The sequence below is a fragment of the Phoenix dactylifera genome, chromosome 7 (assembly GCF_051530095.1).
Source record: "Phoenix dactylifera cultivar Ajwa chromosome 7, Ajwa_hap1_PhDact_Kaust_v1.1, whole genome shotgun sequence".
NCBI classification, from domain to species: Eukaryota; Viridiplantae; Streptophyta; class Magnoliopsida; order Arecales; family Arecaceae; genus Phoenix; species Phoenix dactylifera.
This window is the reverse complement of record NC_143196.1, coordinates 6,100,707-6,122,284: the sequence shown is the minus strand read 5'-3', so window position 1 is coordinate 6,122,284 and position 21,578 is coordinate 6,100,707. Positions and strand designations below refer to the sequence as shown.

The 21,578-nt window shown below is 37.6% G+C and overlaps 2 protein-coding genes across 2 annotated transcripts; one reads left to right on the top strand and one right to left on the bottom strand.

Annotated features, from left to right (window-relative positions):
- Positions 1-954: 954 nt before the first annotated feature.
- ZCW7 lies at positions 955-15,228 on the bottom strand. Its single transcript, XM_008797433.6, has 5 exons — positions 14,615-15,228; positions 14,393-14,537; positions 2,542-2,701; positions 1,663-1,869; positions 955-1,284 (listed from the first exon to the last, which is right to left on the bottom strand). The coding sequence occupies exons 1-5, from the start codon at positions 15,150-15,152 to the stop codon at positions 1,279-1,281; spliced, it is 1,056 nt and encodes a 351-aa protein (XP_008795655.4). The 5' UTR covers positions 15,153-15,228; the 3' UTR covers positions 955-1,278.
- Positions 15,229-17,000: 1,772 nt separating this feature from the next.
- On the top strand, positions 17,001-21,578 carry LOC120105056 (uncharacterized). Its single transcript, XM_088701096.2, has 4 exons — positions 17,001-17,231; positions 17,467-17,569; positions 17,692-17,739; positions 21,305-21,578. Exons 1-3 carry the CDS (start codon positions 17,125-17,127, stop codon positions 17,704-17,706), a joined length of 225 nt encoding a protein of 74 aa, XP_088557222.1. The 5' UTR covers positions 17,001-17,124; the 3' UTR covers positions 17,707-17,739; positions 21,305-21,578.

Genomic DNA, 21,578 nt, shown 5'->3' with positions numbered 1-21,578 from the left:
CCGATACATCATACTCATGTTTCAGCACGAAGAAAAGCATTAAAAGAAGTCATCCTCTTTAATTATCCAACCTCCTCTCTTTTTTTTTTTTTTTTTTTTTTTTTTTTTTTTTTTTTTTTTTTTTTTTTTTTTGGCTAATGAAAAGGGGTAGGGGGGAGGAAGGGACAAGCCCACCCCCGCGTAGCAGCCCCACTGGGCCCCCGCCCCGCCAGGAGAATGTTCGATGCGGGCAGAAATGGCCGTGTGTTGGGCACCCCGACCGGTTTTACTCATACCCTCCCCACCCGTAGGCCCGGCTCAGCTACTCCTCTGAGCTCTGGCTCAAGTCCCACGTGTGAGTACGTCATACCCGGCACCATCCCGGCTACTAGCGGTTCAAGAGCGGTCCTACACCACAAGTCCAAGCAGTGGCCAAAGTAGTGAGCTTCGGTCCACAATTTAATCGTCGCTGCAGCGATTCGAACTTGGGACCTTGTGGTTAGAATTGCTGCCCAGTACCACTAGGCTATCACCTTGGTGGCTCCAACCTCCTCTTTAATGGCCTAAATTTGTCTCGCTACCAACATTGAAAGAAGTCATCCACTGCACAGTAGGGGCAGGTGGGGCGGCACCTCTTAAAAGTATAGCGTTTCCAGAATACAGGGACAAGAATTGTGCTAATAATTAAAGCATCAGAGTATCATCCAATCTTAGAGTCTACAGAAGGCCATGACCCAGTTTGCGGCTCCAGTCTTGTTCAAATTTCTGAACTACTGGTTACATCATCATCCACATTTCGCCGTTGATCTTGCTGGTCAAATTAGAAAATGACCCGAGATCGACAATATCATTATGCCTTACAAGCTCCAGCTATCCAATAGATTGTATCAATGAAGAGCTTCACATACCATGTCAGGCTAATCCATTGTCATCACCTCTTTAATTCAAATCTTCCAAACATAGAGGTAAGATTCATGAGCAGAAATCCATCAATATCGATAGAACAAAAAGTGATGTATTCACTAGACACCAACATTATGTTCTGCCTTCGTCAGGCTTTATCCATGTCACTATCATTTTCTCAATCAAATGAGTTAAAACAGCTAAATAACTTTCAAGCATGGTGATACAAAATGTTATTCTTAAAATCGACATGTGAATATATGAGACTGTGGACTACAAGAAGATAAAAAAAGTCGTTCAGCTCTGTTACTTGGCAACTTGCACTTTGAAGTCTCAGGTTCAGCATTTGGTATTGCCAGGTGCCACCATGCCTCCCAGATTTTGAGCAGTTAAACCTCATTCCTGCATCTCATTACAGAACTTATCAAAGTGAGATTAGTTTGATAAAACTGAAGGAATAAAACAGGAAAGGAAAGTGATAGATCAAATAAAAATTTAATTGACATGAGATACTAGACTAGTGTATGGTATCAGCCCAACAGCACAATTGGAGACACTTGGCTCATAAGTGCAGGCCCTGTCCTAGACAGGTGACTGATAGAAGGCAGCAGGCATGCAGATTGCACACCAATGATAAAATTAGTAACACCAATGATATGCATGTCAGCTAGACAAGTTTTCAACATATTGGACTTTTTGGCCGGATCCCTTTAGTACATCATTGCAAATAGTCTGGAAGAGCACATATCTGTGATACTGAAAATGGGAGAGCAAACCTACCCTGAACCTTTTAGAGCGTGCACCATCAGAGTCAAAACGCGTATTTTGTGACTGATGCCTAATGGTTTCATTTCTGATATGTCCTGCCATCATCATAGAGGCACCCCTTTCTTGCCCGTAACTATGGGTAGGTTTTGGATGAACACTTCGGAAGAAACCATCTCTGTCCCAAGTTACCTCATAGTCTACTTTCAGGCGTGACCCTTCCTGCAAACACAATATTATGGTTGGCTTATACTTCTTCAATTTCATAAAAAGGAGACAATCAGCATTTCAAAAATAATAAATTCAAGAAACACTTTTCACCAGTAAAATTAAAAAAAAAACAAAGGCTCCAGCAGAAACAGGCATTTTGAAAAATAAGCAGTCCGAGTCAAAATCAATTTATTGGCCATATGCATGACAGGGCCACATAAAACTTGACTAGAAAGTTTTCAAAAATATAAAAAGTGCACGTAAAAGACTCAGGACTTGGTATGGAGGGGATCTGTCCAGGCAGATGACATGTTATCACATGGCCAAAGCCCCAAGGCCCAAAGTAACAAAGGAAGCAGGTGATTACTGCACTGTGAGACAAATTATAGAGTACACATGAACATGGGTATGGCTTGATCACATTGTTACTAACATGGATCTAAGTCCTAAATTTGCGTAATTGAAGAGCATCATCCTGAATTCTGCTGACAGGCTGGAGAGAGAGAGAGAGAAAGAGAGAGAGAGAGAGAGAGAGAGAGAGAGATTCCTAACTTGTGTACTAGGGCAATGCAACACTTGCAAATCCAAAGGACAGAGAGCAACAAAATTATAGATAATCATCATAGCAAATTGAGTGAAAGATTATACAAATTAAAAAAAGAATGTTCAACAGCAACTTTTTACCTTCTGCATTGATCGTCCACACAGCACTTTCATTGCATTGTAGAAGTCACTGTAATGCTCAAATTGGACACAGACTTTACAATTAAGGCCAGATACAATCTCCCCATCAGCATCTTCTGCTTTCTTACCTAGATCATCGTCGCCAGCAACATTAAGATTCCTATTTAATGCAAGTTAAGATTGTCAAAGGATGGTGTTCATAGAGGGTATATAGATGGTGCACAGATTGACTTTAAAGTAATTTTTTTTTTAAAAAAAAAGATAAAATATCCATGACCCCAGAATCTCATAAAGAATATTAAATGGGATGCAACATTCTTAAGAATTATAATAGATAAAAGACATGCATGTCAAATTGAGTAGCCAAAAATTCTATATTGGTTTGGTGGTGATGTCTTCTCCAGACCGTCATGCGTTTGTTGTTAATGTATGTATCAAGTATGTTTTGAAATATATAAACACAAATCTAATAGTCTATCTTATAAAATAACAGTCCGCGTTCGCTGAAGCAAATACTTTCTCAAGCAGTGGTAAATGAATATACAATAATGTAGAGTAGATAGGTTATCCAGACAGCTTTCGCAATAAACAGCTACAAAGATCCAGGGTTGTGCTCTAGGACAATTATACAGTCAAAAAAAACCTACTCTTATATGCAGTGAGAGCATCTGCAGAGAGTATCTTTCATCCAAGACATACAAAAGATGACAACACTTGAATAAATAAATAAATAAATAAATAATCCTCAAAACATGCTGCATGAACAGTTGAACACAATAGCACTACAAGGGGATCTCTAGCAAACAAATGTGAGAAGGCCTACAGTCTATTTGCATGATCTTGTAGATAATTCTAGATCAGAAACCAATTTGCTAATCCAAGGTTCGAATATTAAGGCATTGGGGCATAGTGAGACGGGCTTAGTATGGTATGTGCGATACCAAGGATCATACAAATAAAAGGAGCTGAATGGTGTGCATTGATATAGTTGGTATATACTGCTACAGCCTTTCTTGGCCTCCGAAATCTGGTTTTGTATTTTCTTTTATCATGTTTTCTTGTCTTAATACAAAATTCTATAAGAAATAAGGTGGGGGTATCGAGTTAACTGCTGCAGTCATTCAGTCATGGTTTTTGGCGTGTGTAAATCAGTAACATGCATATTTATCATGTAAATCATATAACTTGGAATCTAAATACATGTAAACATATCGGTATTAACATTTGCAAAATGATGGGTGGATTTTGATTGGATTTCATATGCACATGCCTCAAATGGTTCAATGCCAAGACTATTCTATCGATAGCACATGGCATGATGATTAATCAAGTAGAAGTAAACTTTATTTGATATGGTTGATATTATGCTTATCAGACTAGGCTGCATTTGGAAGCGGAAATAGTCAGATTAAACGGAGTAAATTGAAGGAGAAAGCAATGTTCTAAAAACTAGATTGGACAGCCAGTTGAACCGGTTGGACCATCAAACGATCTAGCATCCGATCCGAATGACTCTAAAACCATGTTGAGATAAAAACTAGCCTAGTCTTGTAAAACTGCTTAAACCCACAGTTGAACCGCCGACTCTGTCGAACTGCTCCATGTTCGAGCAAATTGGTCGGTTCTTGAAATCCTTTTATTGTTTCAGGTGAGATAGATTAGGACTAGAGATTTGATTCAATCGAGCCCTCTCCTCCCAACATCCCATGATTCTTGGCCTCCCTCTCATCCTTGACCCTCCTCTCCAACACCGAACAGCCAATGGTCAGCCACCACCACCATTTTGGTCCTCCAGCATTCAAGTAAGACCGATCTTTTCCTGCCTCTCTCTCTCCCTCTCTCTCTCTCTCTCTCTCTCTCACTCACTCATCGTCCTCCCTCACCGAATCTTAATGGATGGCCATCAGAAGGTGACAAGATAATATCCCTCTCTCTCACCAGACAATTGGAGCTTGACAGCAGACCAGACCGCCGAAGGGAAGTAGCATCAAAGGGCAAATCGATGGCCTCCAATGCTCTCTCTCTCTCATGACCTTGCTGACTCGACTGCCAGAGCCTTTCCTTCTCTCTTTCTTTTTCCCTCTCGCGACCATGCTGATCTAATGGTCGAAGATTGGTGGCAGGTCAATACTAATTTTGCCTACATTCCCTGATCATGGGCTGATGCATATTGCATTTATTGCTCTTGCAAGATCGGTCATGTTTCTAGATTTGCAAGGTCAGTCGTTCTTTCATTTTTTCTGACCAAACTGCCCCTAGCCAGTCTACATGAACATGCGCATCCAATAACAAAAATTTGCACTCTAGAATATGTGCATCATTTAGTAAAAAGTGTGCATCCTCAAGTTGCATATACTAATCCAGATTTCTGATGAATGCATATATTGATTAGTTTAAATGTCCGCATCACAATTATAGTACATCAACTTGTTCCAATATATGTACCTTGGATTGTCTACCTATCGAGGTATGTACATCAGATAGTTTAAAAATGAGTAATACTAATTATTTAGATTGAAAGAAATTATGAAACATACTTAGTCTAAATATGTGTTAATATTTGTTGTTTCGGTACCAGACCTTGTATCCGTACCATCCTATTACAGTGTCGGTACATCTGGTACAGGAGCCAGTTTGGTGTATCGAGTGTTGGTACGCCTTTTATACCATGTACCAATTTGGTGCCAATATGGTACGGTATAGTCAGTTAACACCAGTACCAACCAATATAGTACAATCGGTTAGCATCGAAACCAACCAATACGGTACAATCGGTAAGCACTAGCACCAGCCGATATGGCAAACCTTGTGCACCAATTAGTGTAAATATGTGCACTATTAGACATGTTTATAGGGATGGCAATCAGATCAGGTTGGGTCGGAGATATGTCGGATTAGATGTGAGTCAGATCAAAAATTTATCAACTTGAACCCGACCTGTTTATTAAACAGGTCAAAAATTCAGATTTTGAATCTGACTTATTTATTAAACAGGTAAACCGATTCAACCAGCATAACCCATTTATTAAATAGGTCAAGTCAGCTTAAACGGGTTAAATAGGTTAAGTGAGTTTTTAACATGTTAAATGGATTTAAATAGGTTAAATAGGTTAAGCGGATCGGCTTAAATAGGACAAACATGCTAAGCAGGTTTTAAACAAGTTAAACATATCATAAATAGGTTAAACGGATTACTTGACCCAACCTAACCCGAATATTAAACAGGTTAAACAGGTAAGATGTTTCAAACCCAAACCCAATCCGAATGTTAAACAGGTTAAACGGATTGACTTGTTTATGACCCGAACTCATTTAGCCCAAACCTAACCCTAATTATGGCAAGTCGAACATAGGTCAAGTTGACGGATCGGGTCACATTTTACCAGCTCTACATGTTTACAAATCTCCTCAAGCCTATCCATCATATGATAGGTGCCAGGGGTAACTCGATCAGAAAAATTAAAAAATGGCTGATCTTGCAGACTTGCACAAAAGGGCCATTCCTGCTGATCTAAAATGTATGTGGCCATTTTTGCAAAATACCTAGAATAATTTATACCTAGAATCTATGAACAAGTATGACAAAACACCACAATGGAAGTTCTACATTAGTTTTATGTTAGGATCATCAGGGTCATGTGAAATATCAATGACAAGTGTCAAAGGGAACTACGGTGAGACAAGTTAGTTTACCATCATGATCCACTAGACTCAAAACAAAAGAGACAGCACAGTTCTAAGCAACCATGAACGAATAAAGCTAGGAACCCACCCAACCCATATCCAGTTCACCAGCTCTAGCCAACTATAAGCATTGACCTTATTGTGTAAGTCATACATGAACAAATGTTGATATTCATGAGCGCCAATGTATTTATGTTGGCAAAAGCGGTAGTATCAATTACCAAACCAGGAGACGGTTGGATAAGGAATTGGAATTATGAAAAAGAAACAAACTTCAGAGGATGTGGGTATTTAATTATGCCAAAAGCAGTTGTAGTGGGAAATCAAAGGTCCTCATCATAGTGCTAGTCGAAAATAGCCAAATCCTCCAATTCTCATCTATTTCAAAGAAAATCAAAATGAGCAAAAGGATAGCTAACAAAAGTGAGGTGAATAGCTTCATGACGCAACAAGATCATTCCACTTATGATGCTTCATTACTCAGAAGTTAGTTTCCATAACCATACTCCCTTCATGAACATGAATAAATCAAGCTTGCAAACTAAAATATACCTATAAATTGGATTTAATAAAGTGATTCTAAGACTATTATAAATTGAATATCATAGATTGACTTAAAGAATGAATTGATCTAGGGCTATGCTCACTCTAAGCGCTTATTGTCCAGCTCTTGTAAACAAAGATCTAACAAGTGTGCCCACAATTATTGGGAAATAAGGTCAATGGTCGGCCTAAAATAAGATTTTTGGTTTTTAACCTACTGTTCCAATTTGAGAAAACAATATGAAGATTCAACACTTTACAAGAAAAGAGGGGAAAGAAACAAAGGCTATGTTCACACTAAGTGCTTGGCATCCAGATTTTAAAATAGCTTGGGCAGAAGAATGAGAACTAAGAAGTCTGCCCTGTCTTTTACAGGGTATATAAGGTTCGTCCGGCCTAAAATGGAATTTTGGGTTTTAAAAGGGGGCTATTATGAGCAGCATGTGAAAACCATGTAAAGATCTAAGATTTTACAGGAAACAAGGGGAAGAAACAAAAGTCAGGCTTTAGAAGTTATTGAGAGATCCAATGACATAGATAAAATAAACTCTTTTGAATAGATCATTCTCAAAAGAATGCATTACTATTGAGATAAAATAGCAATAAGGAAACAAAGAAAAGAGATGAATAGTAAACAAACAAGAAAAGACAGCAAAAGTTTAGAGGTAGAGCTAGACAAGAGCTTAGTTTAATTTTATCCATGTAAATGATTCGATGAATAGATTAATCGCTTTTTCAGTATGGGCATATTTGACAGACCCAAATGCTTGAACACGCTCTTTCTAATATAGTATAGATCTACACACATTTCAAAATGCTTTAAGCTTATGTCAATATGCACACATTTCATATCCTTTTGAAAGTAGAAAATCTACTATCTTAATTCTTAAATATGCTTTTAAGCGGGCAGGAAATAGAGTGCAGAAGACAAAATGCTGGAATTAATTGAATGAGGTGAAAAGGAGAAAAGGCACATTACAAATGCTATGAGAGAATTGATAAAACCTTAAGCAGTCCAATTTGTATAAACTACACTAAGAGGCGGACATATTTCAAATCCTTAAGTAACCTTTTTTCCCCTTAAGTAACCCCTTTTTCTCTGTAAAGGCTACATCAATGAACTGAGATAGAAATAAAGAATTCCTGAATCCAAGTTGTGCCTGGAAACCAGTTTCCAAACCTTTAGGCAACCTAAATACTGTATAGGCAACAGTAAGGCATAGAGAGGAACAGATGATCTATAAGTCCAAATTATATATAGACTCAGGTTTCAAACCCTCGAGTAATCTGAGTCTTGTGCATGCTACACTAGGAGATAGAAGTAGAGGCAGATGCAGTTGGTCCCCAGATTCCCGTTCCTTGAATAACCCAAAATATTCATGAAAACAAGTTTCAAAACCTAAAGCAGCATACTCTTCATGTAAGGCACACGTTGTGCAGGAACATGCAATCTTGAGCTCAAAACATAAGATTTTAAGACCATATGCATTACAAGTTTGATATCAATCACACACAAAGGCAAGTGGAGGTAGACATAGTTCATTTGAATCTAAGTCACATCCATTTTAAGGACATATAGTCCAATTCAGTTTAAGCACGTGATATTTTGAATCAGCTTGAAAATGCAGAGCATCATTAGAGATAAACCAACCCTCAAGAAGAAGGTAAGACATTCTATGCTGTGTTACCTGGACACACTCACATTTGGCTCCTAGAATTCGTACCGAATATGTGTCCGAGTCGGATATGCATCAAACATTCGGATACTTATCAAAATTTAATAATTTAGGTTTTAGTAATTGGTAAAGAGTAAGTTTGAGCCACTATAATAATGTTTAAAGTGCGATTTTGTTCCTTTCTAGAGATTGATTAAGAACGTACTTTTAAAATAATTTTATAAATAATCATGTCCCTAAAATCCTTAAGCTAACTAAAAAGTTTTGATGAGAACCATGCATATTGGAAGACCTTACAGATAATTTTTTTGATATTTTCTTTTATATTGTAATTAAATATATTTTAGTTAAATTATTTTTTCTATGTATCCCTGAATCTCCTTTTTCTTCCCTTGCCGAGTCAAACACTTGGAGACATGTCTGAATCTGACTCTTGTGTCTATGTCTTCTTTAGAATTAGGCTAACCCTGAATTTAGTTAGAATGCAACCAATCTGATAGTAAAAAGGCCCATCATTTCCAGGTACCAAGACTCAGTTAAACTAGGTTAATCCTGTAGAAAGAAGGTCAAACATTTGACATGCTAAAACTTAGAACTAGACCAAGCCAAGAAGAAAAAGACCCATCATTCAAAGAGGAGAAACTTGATTAAAATTAGGCCAACCCAACAAGAGATTTTTATGTGTGATCATTTTCTAGCGAGGTTATAGGCTAACATGAGCACTTAGATGACCAAAAAGCAATGGCGATACAATGTCTTCTCATTAATGTTTTTCAGTTTTCTATGCTTGACAGGCTATGCTGATACAACATCTTCTTTCTTACCTTTCCGGTTTTCAAATATGTTTTCCTTTTAGATTGTTGGGTTCTTTAATAGTGGCTAAGTTAGAAATTGGACTTATGGGGATGCGGAAGAGGTTATAGGCTAACATGAGCACTTAGATGACCAAAAAGCCATGGCGATACAATGTCTTCTCACTAATGTTTTTCAGTTTTCTATGCTTGACAGGCTATGCTGATACAACATCTTTTTCTTACCTTTCCAGTTTTCAAATATGTTTTCCTTTTAGATTGTTGGGTTCTTTAATAGTGGCTAAGTTAGAAATTGGACTTATGGGGATGCGGAACCGACTGATAGCTCAGAGCAGTCAAAGAATAATTCATTCATCAAAGTCAGTAATGTTAGATCTTTTGGTTGAAACAAGAAGACCTTGTATCTCCTTTTCTCTATATTTATAAAGAGTACCTATTCCCAATGCCCACAATATTCAAGCTTTTTTTCCTTTAACATGGATTAACATATTATTGCAATTTATTTTTTGCTTCAACAAAATGCCCCCCTGGCCTTTGTTTATGAGTCCAAAGAATGTGAGAGGCTCAACACCCTTTTTAACTTGTCAAGTTTTCAGGACCATGTCATGATATTGATGCTATATTTTTATCACTTTTGTAGAGATTGTTTGCCTTCTGTGTTTCAAAATTCATGCACAATGGGGTCGGGAAAATCAGATCCAAGGGTTTAAGGTGTAATACATATATGATTGCAGCTTTGAATTATTTTTTAATAGTTTCTTATGGATTTAAAATTTGGATGTGAACTTGAAACAATTTTTTCTTTTAATTTTAGTACATGCGCTTATAAAGCTTATAGCTTTCACTTTGCAGGGTTAGTTTTATTACATTCCTTTTCAGGGATTTTTGGGTACAACCCCACATGTGGGGAGACCGCAAGAGTTTTATTAGAATTCCTTAAGCCTCAAACTCAAATCTCCCAAATAGTGGAGACCAATGTTCGCTGTACCGGTCGGTACCGGTCGGTACCGAGCGTACCGTACCCGTACCGATGGGTACCGGTATCGGTACACCAATGTCGGTACGGTCGGTACCGAGCGTACGGTACCGTACCGACACTCGGTACGCCTATACTAATGCGGCACCGGTACGGGGTTCGGTACCGGTACGGCGAACCTTGGTGGAGACTATTCTAGAAATTTATCCAGATTCCCTTGGGAATCCATGTCCTAATTGGATCCCCCAAACATTATGTAGAAATTCTATCAGAATTTTAGCCATCCTTATAAAAGATAAATCTATGGAACCTCTGGCTGCTCCACATGATCCTAATGGTATTATATAATGGTAATTGAATGAATTGCATTTCGGGTGTTATTTTGAACCAGCAAATTACTCTGTTATATCTCAAAGTCACCAGTACGCATATTTTATGGATTATGCTATTGCTCATTAATCTACGATCCAAATATCACACAAATGGAAGGATTAAGAACCATGAGGCTTTCTGAAAGAAATATATCTATTAAAATCCTAAGGTTATAAGTTATAACATGCTGCTTGGTCATCCATGTAGGAAAGGAAAATTCAGAATAAAAGGAAATATAACTGATTTAGATGACCTTCAAGACTAGACTAACAATATATAGGGGTCGTACCTTGAACCTGAATCTGGATTGCCTAACCTATTGGTCCACAGCTCAAGCAAACCAGACTTCCATACAAATTGGGTTATGTTCAGGTTGGGATGCATCAGAATCTTATATCTAATTACATAAACATAGTTTACATTATCCATATTGTTACATTTTGTAGGATAAGTAAACCAATCTACATAATCGATTTGTGATCCAACCAAATCCTCATTCCTTTCTCCACTCGCCTTGCCTCCCCTCTTTTTCCCCCTATCCCTCCACCCCTCATCCCACACTCCTTCCCCTCCCCTCTTCAACTTCTCTCTTCTCCCCTCTTCTTTGTCCTCATTTCCTCTTCTCCACTCCTCTCCTACTCCTTCCTCTCTCTCTCTCTCCCCATTTTCCCCACTCATCGTCTCAGATTGCCCATTGCCAAATCTACTCATGCTAACACAAATTTGGCTGCAACACCACCAAATAGAGCCACCACATCACCAGACTCAGCCACATGCAAATTCTGCCAATCCATGCCTGAACCCCCTTTTCCAATAGAAATTCAATCATCGCATCAAATGATTATCTATGCACAAAATTAGGTGCCCGCACCCCTACAAAGATATGATTGCCTATCACCACATCAAACCACCTAAACATGACTTCCGTTTGCCCACTATTTGATCTAGCCACCTCACGTCATCCATCATCTATCACACCTAATCTGGTTAGCCTACCAACATTTGATCACCATTCTTGTTAGATGGCTAAACTCAAGTTCAGGTCAGTTGCGTTGACCCCAGGTTGGCTTCAAGTGAGATATAGTTGATCACTAGTAGGACGAGCCGGTTCAAGTCAAGCCCATATGAACTTGATAAATATAAGACATTCACCCAACCCAAATCCAACTAAACCCATTGCAAACCCTGAAAATATATTGCATGAGTATACAGTTTGTTAGTAAGTGCTGGAAGTTTGGGTGGAAGAATGATTTCTAGAAGAGAACATAATAAAAACCTAAAATTATTTAGAGCTTTGCGAAGTTATAATGCTTGAAGGCTAACATGCCACTTTCCTTAAGGAGAGACTGGGATATTTTCATAGGAAAATTGAAAAACTAGTGAGCGTTCCCATTACATGGTATGTGTATGACAAGTTTATCCCCCAAACAATCACCTGTTTTATCTCAGAGGGCATTTTTATCTTAGTAGTTTAAGGGAGCTATTGCATGTTTATCAATGATTTATCTGGCAAAGACCTTCAAGAAGTAGGAAGTAAGTTGTGTGTGACCAAATATATTATAACAAGGGCCCAAGGAGCTCAAACAAGAAGAGGAAAAGAAAGGCTAGTTCCAAGGCTAACTTCTTTATAATTCAATCCTTCAAAGGAAACCTATTTAGCATCCTTTCTTGCTATATGGCTACACTCATAATGTCTTTAGAGCATTTTAATGAATTAGAGTTTTTTATGTGACGAAGATGATGGCTCAAGAGCCGACTATACTGGCTCCTAATATACTTTCTTTAATTCATGTTGCAATGGGAGTGATGGCTGGAGCTCACTTTGAAAGGATTTATGCTTGCCTTTATCAAGAAAATATAGCATTTTACAGAAGCTCCAAATATGCTCTCACTTATGGGTGCTTCAATTGTTCCATTTGAATTAAAAGGAACTCAAATACATTTGAAAGATGAAATAAATTTATTTGGCATTTCTTTTCTTCACCTTGAGCCAACGAGGGTTAGGAACCTGATGAAGGATCCTCTCACTAGATTATCATGGCTATCATTTATAACTTCAGAATATATGATCTCTCCTTGATAACGTACTCCCCCCTCCATTAGATAATATGCTAGAGCCTATAACCCACAATACATGATGTATCTTTTTATCATGAAGTGAATATCATAGTCTGTGCATGCATACTATTAAACCACCACTAGGCAAAACAATATAGAAGTTTTCCCACTCCTAGTATATATTTTTTGAAGTTTTAATTGGTGAATATAGCAATTCTCCTAGTAACCAGCCAGGACATTGGCTGAAGGAGCTAATCTCATCACATCAATGTCCTCCACAAAAGATTAATTGTACCCAGAATGTCTCACAAAATGATGCAGGTTGTTGGGTTAAGCATGGTGATAGCTACCTAATTAAAGGGAAAGAATATCCAAACAAAAAAGAGATCATATATTCTAAAAATATAAATGATGGCTATGATCATCCAATTGAAAATCTTGTGCATGTATCATACCCTTATTATCACACGGTGAAGAAAAGGGGCCCAAACAAAATGTCTCATTTCTCAAATACACTTGAAATATTTTAGGTTCAAATAGAACAGCTGAAACTTTTATAAGTGAGACCATCTCCAAACATTCTATAAACCTTACTTCTTCCTGGTATTAGCACTTATGGGCCTTTAAGCAAAAGTCCCTTCAAAGCGAGAACCATTACATAGAAAGTGAGCATGAACTTAGTTAAACAATCAAGACTCTTGGAATGATCTGTCATCCTTCTAAATCCAATGAATTATAGAAAGAATAGGAGCCCCTCACCGCCCCCCCTCGCCCCCAACACACACACAAAGGGAAAGAAAAGCCCAATTGCAGTTGCCATCTCAATGAACTTTGATTAAACAGAAACACCCTAAAGCCATTATCAACCAATCTAGCCACAAAGCACAAAAATTGCTAAATAAGCACCCTATAAATATAAAGGGAGAGGATCCCCACAATTGAGAAAATTAAGAAGTTTAGCCTTGAAATTGTTTGCCCTTGATTTCTCCTTGTTTGAACTCCTTAAGCCTTTATTGGAAATATATATATATATATATATATATATATATATATATATATATATATATATATATATATATATATATATATATATATATATATATATATAATGATCAGAAAAAGCTAGTTTCCCACTTTTTAAAAGGGCTCATACCCCTATTCAGGCATGTTTGATATTGCTTTCCCTTTTTTCAAGAGGGTCTTCCATGTTGAAAAGCAACACTTATTAACTCGTTCAGTGCTTGTTAAGAAATATTATCAAGGAATTGTTTTAAAAAATCCTATTTGGGTTCAATATGATTGGCTCCAACTTCAGTAGAGTCAAACCCAATTTTGTTGAATTCTGAATGCAGACTAATGCCAGCAGATTGCCAGCAAAATAAAATATTTGAGTTGGATGAGTCAATTAAATTTAAGTTCAGTTAGTCCATTTGCACCTTTTGTATATCTGCAATTAAGTGGGACAAGCTCTTTATTCGTGTATGAATAAGCAAGTGCTTTCTAAGCACAAGCCATGTGCTAGTTTCTGGAGCATAATCGATGAAAGTTGCCACAAATTAACTCCTTTTTTTACTTTTGGCCACTACCATTATAGTATGGAAACAAGTTGTATTGACTGTTCTCTCTAGAAAAGCGTTGCTATCGTGAAGCAAATTCATAGCGACAATGGCAAGAAAAGATAGAAAGATAAACATTTCAGCAACTACAACTGAAAAGAAGACAAAATGTACCTTATTTTCCCAAACACCGAAAAAATGGTATGTGTGACCAGCATCGAGGCCTTTGAAGACACTCGTGGCTCAGCAAACCATCTCGAAGGAACCCCTTGCACAATAATGGTGTCTGCCCGCCTGGCCGCACCGCTTGCATAATTCCCTGTAAACAGGAGCAAAATGAAAATTTCCGAACCAAGCAGTGCGAAAGGAACTAAAAGTCGAAAGCTCCCTGCGAACCAGAATAGAATTTCTTCCAAGATTCTTCCATCTTCTCAAAATCTTCGGAGGGAGGGATCTCCACGCTCATTTCGAACTTGACTCCTTCCAGATTCAACTTGATCCCGGCCAGCCGGTCCACGACGGAGCTCCGCCAGTCCAAGAACTTCCTGCAGAGGAGCTCCTCGTCGTCTTCTTCGTCACGGTCTTTGTCTCTTGTGGTCTTGCTCTTGAGGAACCCTAGCTCGCGGACGTAGAGGGTACCGAAGGCGACGGGGTCGTTGCGCTTGCGCTTGTGGAGGTCGGAGCGCTTGCGGATGAGGAGGTCGTCATCGGGGACGGAGAGCGAGAGGGAGGAGCGGAGGAAGTCGAGGAGGGAGAGGCGGAGCTTCCACTCGTCGACGGGCTTGACGGCGGGGTCGGCGCGGAAGAAGGTGAGGAGGAGCTTGAGACGGGGGGAGAGGGACAGGCCGCTACCGATTTCTAGGGTTTCGGTCGGCGGGAGGGAGTGCAAGGGTCGCCGCCGGCGGGCGGCGGCGGCGGCGGAGGAGGAGCTCATGGTCGGAGTTTTTTTATTTCGGTAAGGCCGTAGACGCGAAGTGTAAAGCGACTTGCTTTCATTAAAGCAAGTGCAACGCACGTGAGTGCTTCACGGGCACGAAGCAATTGATGGTACCAACGGTCTTGAAATGCTAACGGGTCGGGTCAACTCATGACCCGATCCGGTCCCATCGCACACCATTGGAAGTGCTAAGATGATATATTGATATTGGATCCAACTCAACCTAATTGATCAATAAGTTGGCTCTAGATTTATTGTAACTTGAAAATAAATTAGGTTGGCTTGGGCTCAGGTTTACTCAAAATGATTTGCTTCCCTTTCCATCTACTTAAAAAATCAATAAATAAATAAAAAGTGTATTCATAACATTAAACTTTCTAGCTCTATTCTCCTACTTACTTAAAAGTTGCATACCAACGGTCCATGCAAAAAAATAATATAATAAACTTTGACGGTAACATTTCAGCGAATGGCAGTAGATGTGACATGGGCTTTTATTATCAGAGATCATGAACTCAGAATGATTGTGGTAGGAGGACGGCGCATATTTGACGAGTCAATCCCAGTGGCGAAGCTGTGCGCAGCGTGGGAGGGCCTCGTTTATGCTAAAGTACACCTAGGGGCTCAGCGGATACTTTTGGAGAATGATTCGGTTGTAGTGATTGACTGAATCAGAAGTGGATACACCGAGCCAGACCTACATCCTCTTCCCCATGATGTATGCCACCTTTTGGAGAGGTTCGACTCTTTTGGAGTCACATATGTATTTCGAGAGGCGAACAGTGCGGCTGACTAGGTTGCCTTTTTTGCAGTACATCATACTGGAGTTTTTGTATGGGAGGGCACTACCCTCGTTCCGCATGGCCTAGCCCGCATTTTGTACTGTGATTGGTCGAGGCATACTTAGTAGCGAGACGCCGGTTTACCAAATATATCCATATATATATATATATATATATATATATATATATATATATATATATGTATATATGTATATATATGTATATATATATATATGTATATATATGTATATGTATGTATATATATGTATATATGTATATATATATGCATATATCTATATATGTATATATATACATATATGTACATATATATATATATATGTATATATATATATATGTATATATAATAATAATAATAATAATAATAATAATAATAATAAAATATCGACTTAACATTTGTCGCCATAAGATATGAAAAGTATCAAATACCCTCAGGCAATGGCTTGGAAAAAGGTGTGTTCTAACTCATAAGTTTATATTATAACAAATCTAGTAGTTGGCATAATAATGCAAATGTGATAGAAAGGGGTACATCCTAGTAGAATGATTGTGATACTAATAATCAATTTGTTTAGAGTAAATTTGACATATTTGTCCCATTTATCAGAATTATTCTTTCTTTTTAGTATTTTATAAAGAGATGTATTAACTACAATGGATGTAAATATATGATAGGAGGGAAGCATACAAGTGAAAACCATTTAATAGATTGGTTAGAGTTGAGAGAAAGCAGACAAGTTTTTACTAATATGTGATAGGATTTATTTGTCTTGATTAATCCTTCTAAGTTAAGACACCACCTCATCCATCCCATGGTGAATAAAAACTAATCTGTCCATCTTTCATCCAATCATGTCTAGCTTAAACCAATTCAATAGCAAAACAGTCAGAAGTTTTGCAGTCTAACGTCATCGGTGTGGTCTCCAACGGCGAACCAAGAACGCGGCCCAACAAAATAAAAAAAGGCAACGCCGAGGTCAGACTTTAGCCCATGCACGGGGCAACAATAGAAAAAAAGGCAACGCGGAGGTCCCACCGTTGCCGGCCAAGATCACGGCATATCCCGTATTCCCGCGTGTCCTGGTGTACCCCGGCAAAAGATTAATTACCCACAGGTCACGAAGAGGTCACGAAGAGGGAAAAAAAGGAAACGAGAAAGGGGACGGGCGATGGCGTTCTGCTCGTGCTTCGGACCTTCGAAGGCAGAGAGGCTCGAGGCGGAGCGCATCCAGTCCGAAGAAGCCCGTCTCCGAGCCGCCGAGGCGGCTCAGAGGAGGCAAGCAATTCCAATCCCCAATCTAAATCTTATCCAATCCTCGTTTGTAGATGGAATTTTTAGTTTACAACATCGGAATCGAGATTCCATTAGCCTGTGCTTTTCTCTCGTTTTTTCTTTGATTTAAAAACGAAGAAAGATCGAGTTTTTTTGGTGTATTGACGAGAATGTCGATTAGGGTTTCTGTTATTCGACTTTTAGATTGGTTCCGTTGACACATTATGGTGAATTGTAGGCAAGAGCAGTTTGAGAAGTCGGCAGCTGGGAGAGCGGCAATCAAGCAGATGGCAGCAATGAAGCAATCCAGTGTCTCTGACAAAGGAGAACCGGTTCTCAAGGTGTTTTAGACCTCAAAGATCGTTGATTTTTCGGTTAAAATTAATGCAGAGAGAAGTAAAAATCGTTTGTTTGTTTTTATTCACCTCGTTTTTTAAATTTTGGGTTTGTCTCATGGGTGCAGTGGCAGATGGGATGAATACTAGCTGATTTGGGGATCGACCATGATCGTGTAAGCTGATGAGATTATTTTGATAAATGAAGTTCAAAAGTGCAAACAATTTATTTTTTTTTAAAGCTAATGAATATTCTGGAATTCTTATATATGAGAATAAGAAAAGATACTTGTTTTGTTTTGCCATATTCTGGTTCACTTATTTAAATTGCTAGTATTGCCTAAATTGAGCTGTTGTTAATGTTAATCAACAATTATATATTTGGAGTTATTGTTGATTTAGTTAAGTTTTTCAGCATATGAGTTTGAGTGAAACTTATCTCGGGACCTTTCCCAATAAGCTGCAATGCCCATATATCAAGAGGCTAATCAGGATTTAGTGGTCAAGCCTAGGAAATAAAACTTGATATTGGAAAAATGTTACATGATGGGTTTAAGCAATACAGCTTCACTGTCAAGTGCTTCCAAATGACATGTCCATATGAGTGGTCAATTTTCTGTTGGAGCATTATGAAACAATAAAAAGGAACTTGAGGACAAATTTGATTAAGCAAGACTAATAGAAGTATTTTCCTTGAGATTCCTTGCTGATAGCTGCAAGTCTTTATACAATCTTCTTTGACAAAGTGCACAACTCTTTTAAGATATTAAGCTATAATACCTGCTTATCTTGGTAGTGTAGACACCCAGTCTAATAAGGACAGGAATGAGGATTTGCTAAAATTGATTATAAGATCTGGTGCTGTAATCTCTTAATTAATAGAGACTAAGGAGTCTTAAGTGAAGGAACACTTTTCTTTCATTTCCTATCTTCCATCATGATTGTTGTGATGATCACTGAGCTGACAATTGACCACAGACAGTGATGAATGTAACAAGATGTAACCATTTGACTTGAAGTAATGTCTCCTCAGATTGATTCAATGCATCTCCACCGACAAATTTGAAATTGAAGATAATCAATGGATGATTCCTTTGCATCATTTTTATCCTTTTTAGTTTTTATCTTTTTATTCTTTTAATGTTTATCTTTTTCCTTCCTATTGGCATATAAAAATAATAAAACTATTTTATGGATGAAGCCTCCGTTATGATTCTTTCCTATTGGCATATAAAATTAATAAAACTAGTTTACTGTCCTTGTTGTGGGTATGTGGTCACTAAGTTATTAGGTGTCGCTTTGTGATCATCATTTCTTGGTTTTAACCATCCTTGAATGGTCTTTGATACTTTTATATACCCCCAAATAGTAAAATAATTACCCAAATAAAGTTCCAGCTTAGTGGGTTGTGATTTCTGCATGGTCGTTTATTGTCCTTGTTGTTTTTTTTTTTGGTTGCTGAGTTCTTGAGTGTTGCTTTGTGATAATCATTTTAGGGTTTTGAGCACCCTTGAATGGTCTTTGATGTTTGTATATACCCCTTAATATAATCAAATACTTACCAGAACAAAGGAAAAAATCCAGCTTAGCATGTTTCAGACAGAAAAAACATGTGCTTGTCCAAATACTGAAAGGTTGTCATAAGTAGGGCAATAGAAGTGCTTGTTTGTTTTGACATATAGTTACAGTTTAATAGGTAAAGAATTTGAAATGGGCTATACAAACTTTTAAGGACCCAAGAGTGAGAGTGCTTCCTGTTTTTGTACAGACTGAACTCTAACATCCTTGTCTTGCTACTTGGATTGCTAAGTTGTATGAAATCTTAACTCTAATAGCCAAATTTGTAAGAGAGGGACCAGCAGTTGACTAGTTGATGATCAGCTATTTCTCAAAGAAGAGGGTCTGATTTCAGATATTCAAACCCAACATCTTTTCCCTTGTGATATGTATTAGGCTTGAGAGTTCCCAACAGGTGTGATCCTTGTCCTGCCTTAGCACCTGTTTCATGATTATGCTTGTAAGTAAATATATATTCCTCCTTGAATATTTTATGTCGTAGGCTCAACCTCATTCTAGTGTGCTTCGTGATGGTTCTCATATATGACTTGGCGAAAGGAATCTTGTGGCATAAATCATTTAATCTTGTTCAAAAGTTATATTAGTAGAAGATGTAGTGATCACTTGAAAGTTAAACTTTAAATATCAGTCTTAATCATCTAACATTATTTTGATCAGCACCTTAGTTTAACATTTTCCATGGTCTTATAGTTTTAATTTGGTTATTTGCCACTTCTAAAGTGAATTCCTTAGGAATCTATGTTAGATATAACATTTTGCTTTGTGAATAAGCGAACTTGTCATTGAGCATTGCTTGACATTTCCAAGCAATGGCCTCTTCTATTTTTTACATATGACAAACAAAACTTATCTGCATCTGTGATACATGTGATATAGAACTTTCAGAAGAGGTTTTGGTGGATCATCTGTTAATGAAAACTGCTCCTTTAAGTCAAGCTTGTAGATAGACCAGTAGTAGAGGTTGCGCGTTTCCATTTTGCCGACATTTGACCAAATCTTTAGGAATGAAATAGTGCACTGAGTCCATGACTTGATTGCTGTACTAACATTTTATATCTGGATGTTGAAGGCAAAAATTGATGCTAAGATGGCTGGAAGGCACTCATCTTTTAATAATTATAGACTTTCATAGCATAAAAACAAAGTGTTCCAAGGATAATAAGAACAATATGTGCAAAAGTGAAGGACAAATGTAGAAATGAATACATTCAAGAAGCATGGCAGCAGATAGAGTAGCCACCAAGGGGTGATAGAGGCTTGATCAAGATATTGTCATGTATCGAGGCCAAAGTTAACTCATGTGAACAAGAGATATAGTTTTGGCTAGATGAGTCTAAGGAGATAAGAAGCACTAAAATGGCATGGGAAGTGGTGCTTTCTAAACTATACTTATACGGAAACTAGACCAACAGATGGCAGCTCAATATTCATTTACTCAACTCCAAATATCTTGGTAAGGCTTGTCGGGTATGAGCTTTCTCATTATTAGAAATTTATGGTTTACGACAATGGAGTAATATGTATTTATTTAATTTAGAGACTATCCTAGAAAGTTGCTCTTTGATGGCATCTTTTATTTGGTGCTAGCTTTTTAAAAATGAATACCCTTTTCCTAACTGGTGTCAGCCATTATAACGTTATAGAGGACTATTATTTGTCTAAAAGTTTTCAGAGAACTGCTTTTCATATAATTTCATTATCGTGATGTAACATCTGTTTTTAACCATTATAACAGAAAATGGTGGATTATAACAGAGAAATAACAATGTCATTTAATGAAATCACTTGTTCCAAAACAATGTTAATTTAACCTTGATATTTCTATTTATATAAAGAATGATAAAATATTTTTCTTTATGCTATTTTATTTATTCATCAGCGTAATAACATTTTTTATACAACCCCAGTGTAATTGTCATAACATATTCATAATGCTCATAATATTATTTGGTCACCATAATGTTTGTATTGCCATCATACAAAATCATGATATGGCATGAAATAGTCGATGGTGGGTTCCTTCATCTAGTATATTGTGTTTCTCTTTCCCTGAAAATTATAAAATGATAGAACTTGCTATTAGAAATTAACACATTGAACTTGAAGTCTATTTTGTTTGAATTTTGCGGTTTGTTGTCTTGACCTCATCTTTTTCCTGCTCAGGTAAATAATATTTGTGATTTGCTTTTGGGTTGCATTCTGCTCAGCGAAAGTACAGATACTCCGAGCAAATTCACTTGAGAAATTTAATGCGGAGACGTTTTCTTATTTGGGGATAATGTAATGTCTGTCTGTCTCTTTGTATTTTTTTTTTCTCGAAGCAGCAAAAAGTCATTATGTATCCATAGATCAAGTCAAGTGTAAAAACAGGATGGGATTGTCCTGTAAATACCCATTATATGACAATAAATATATCTGGAACTGCACTGGGCTTTTA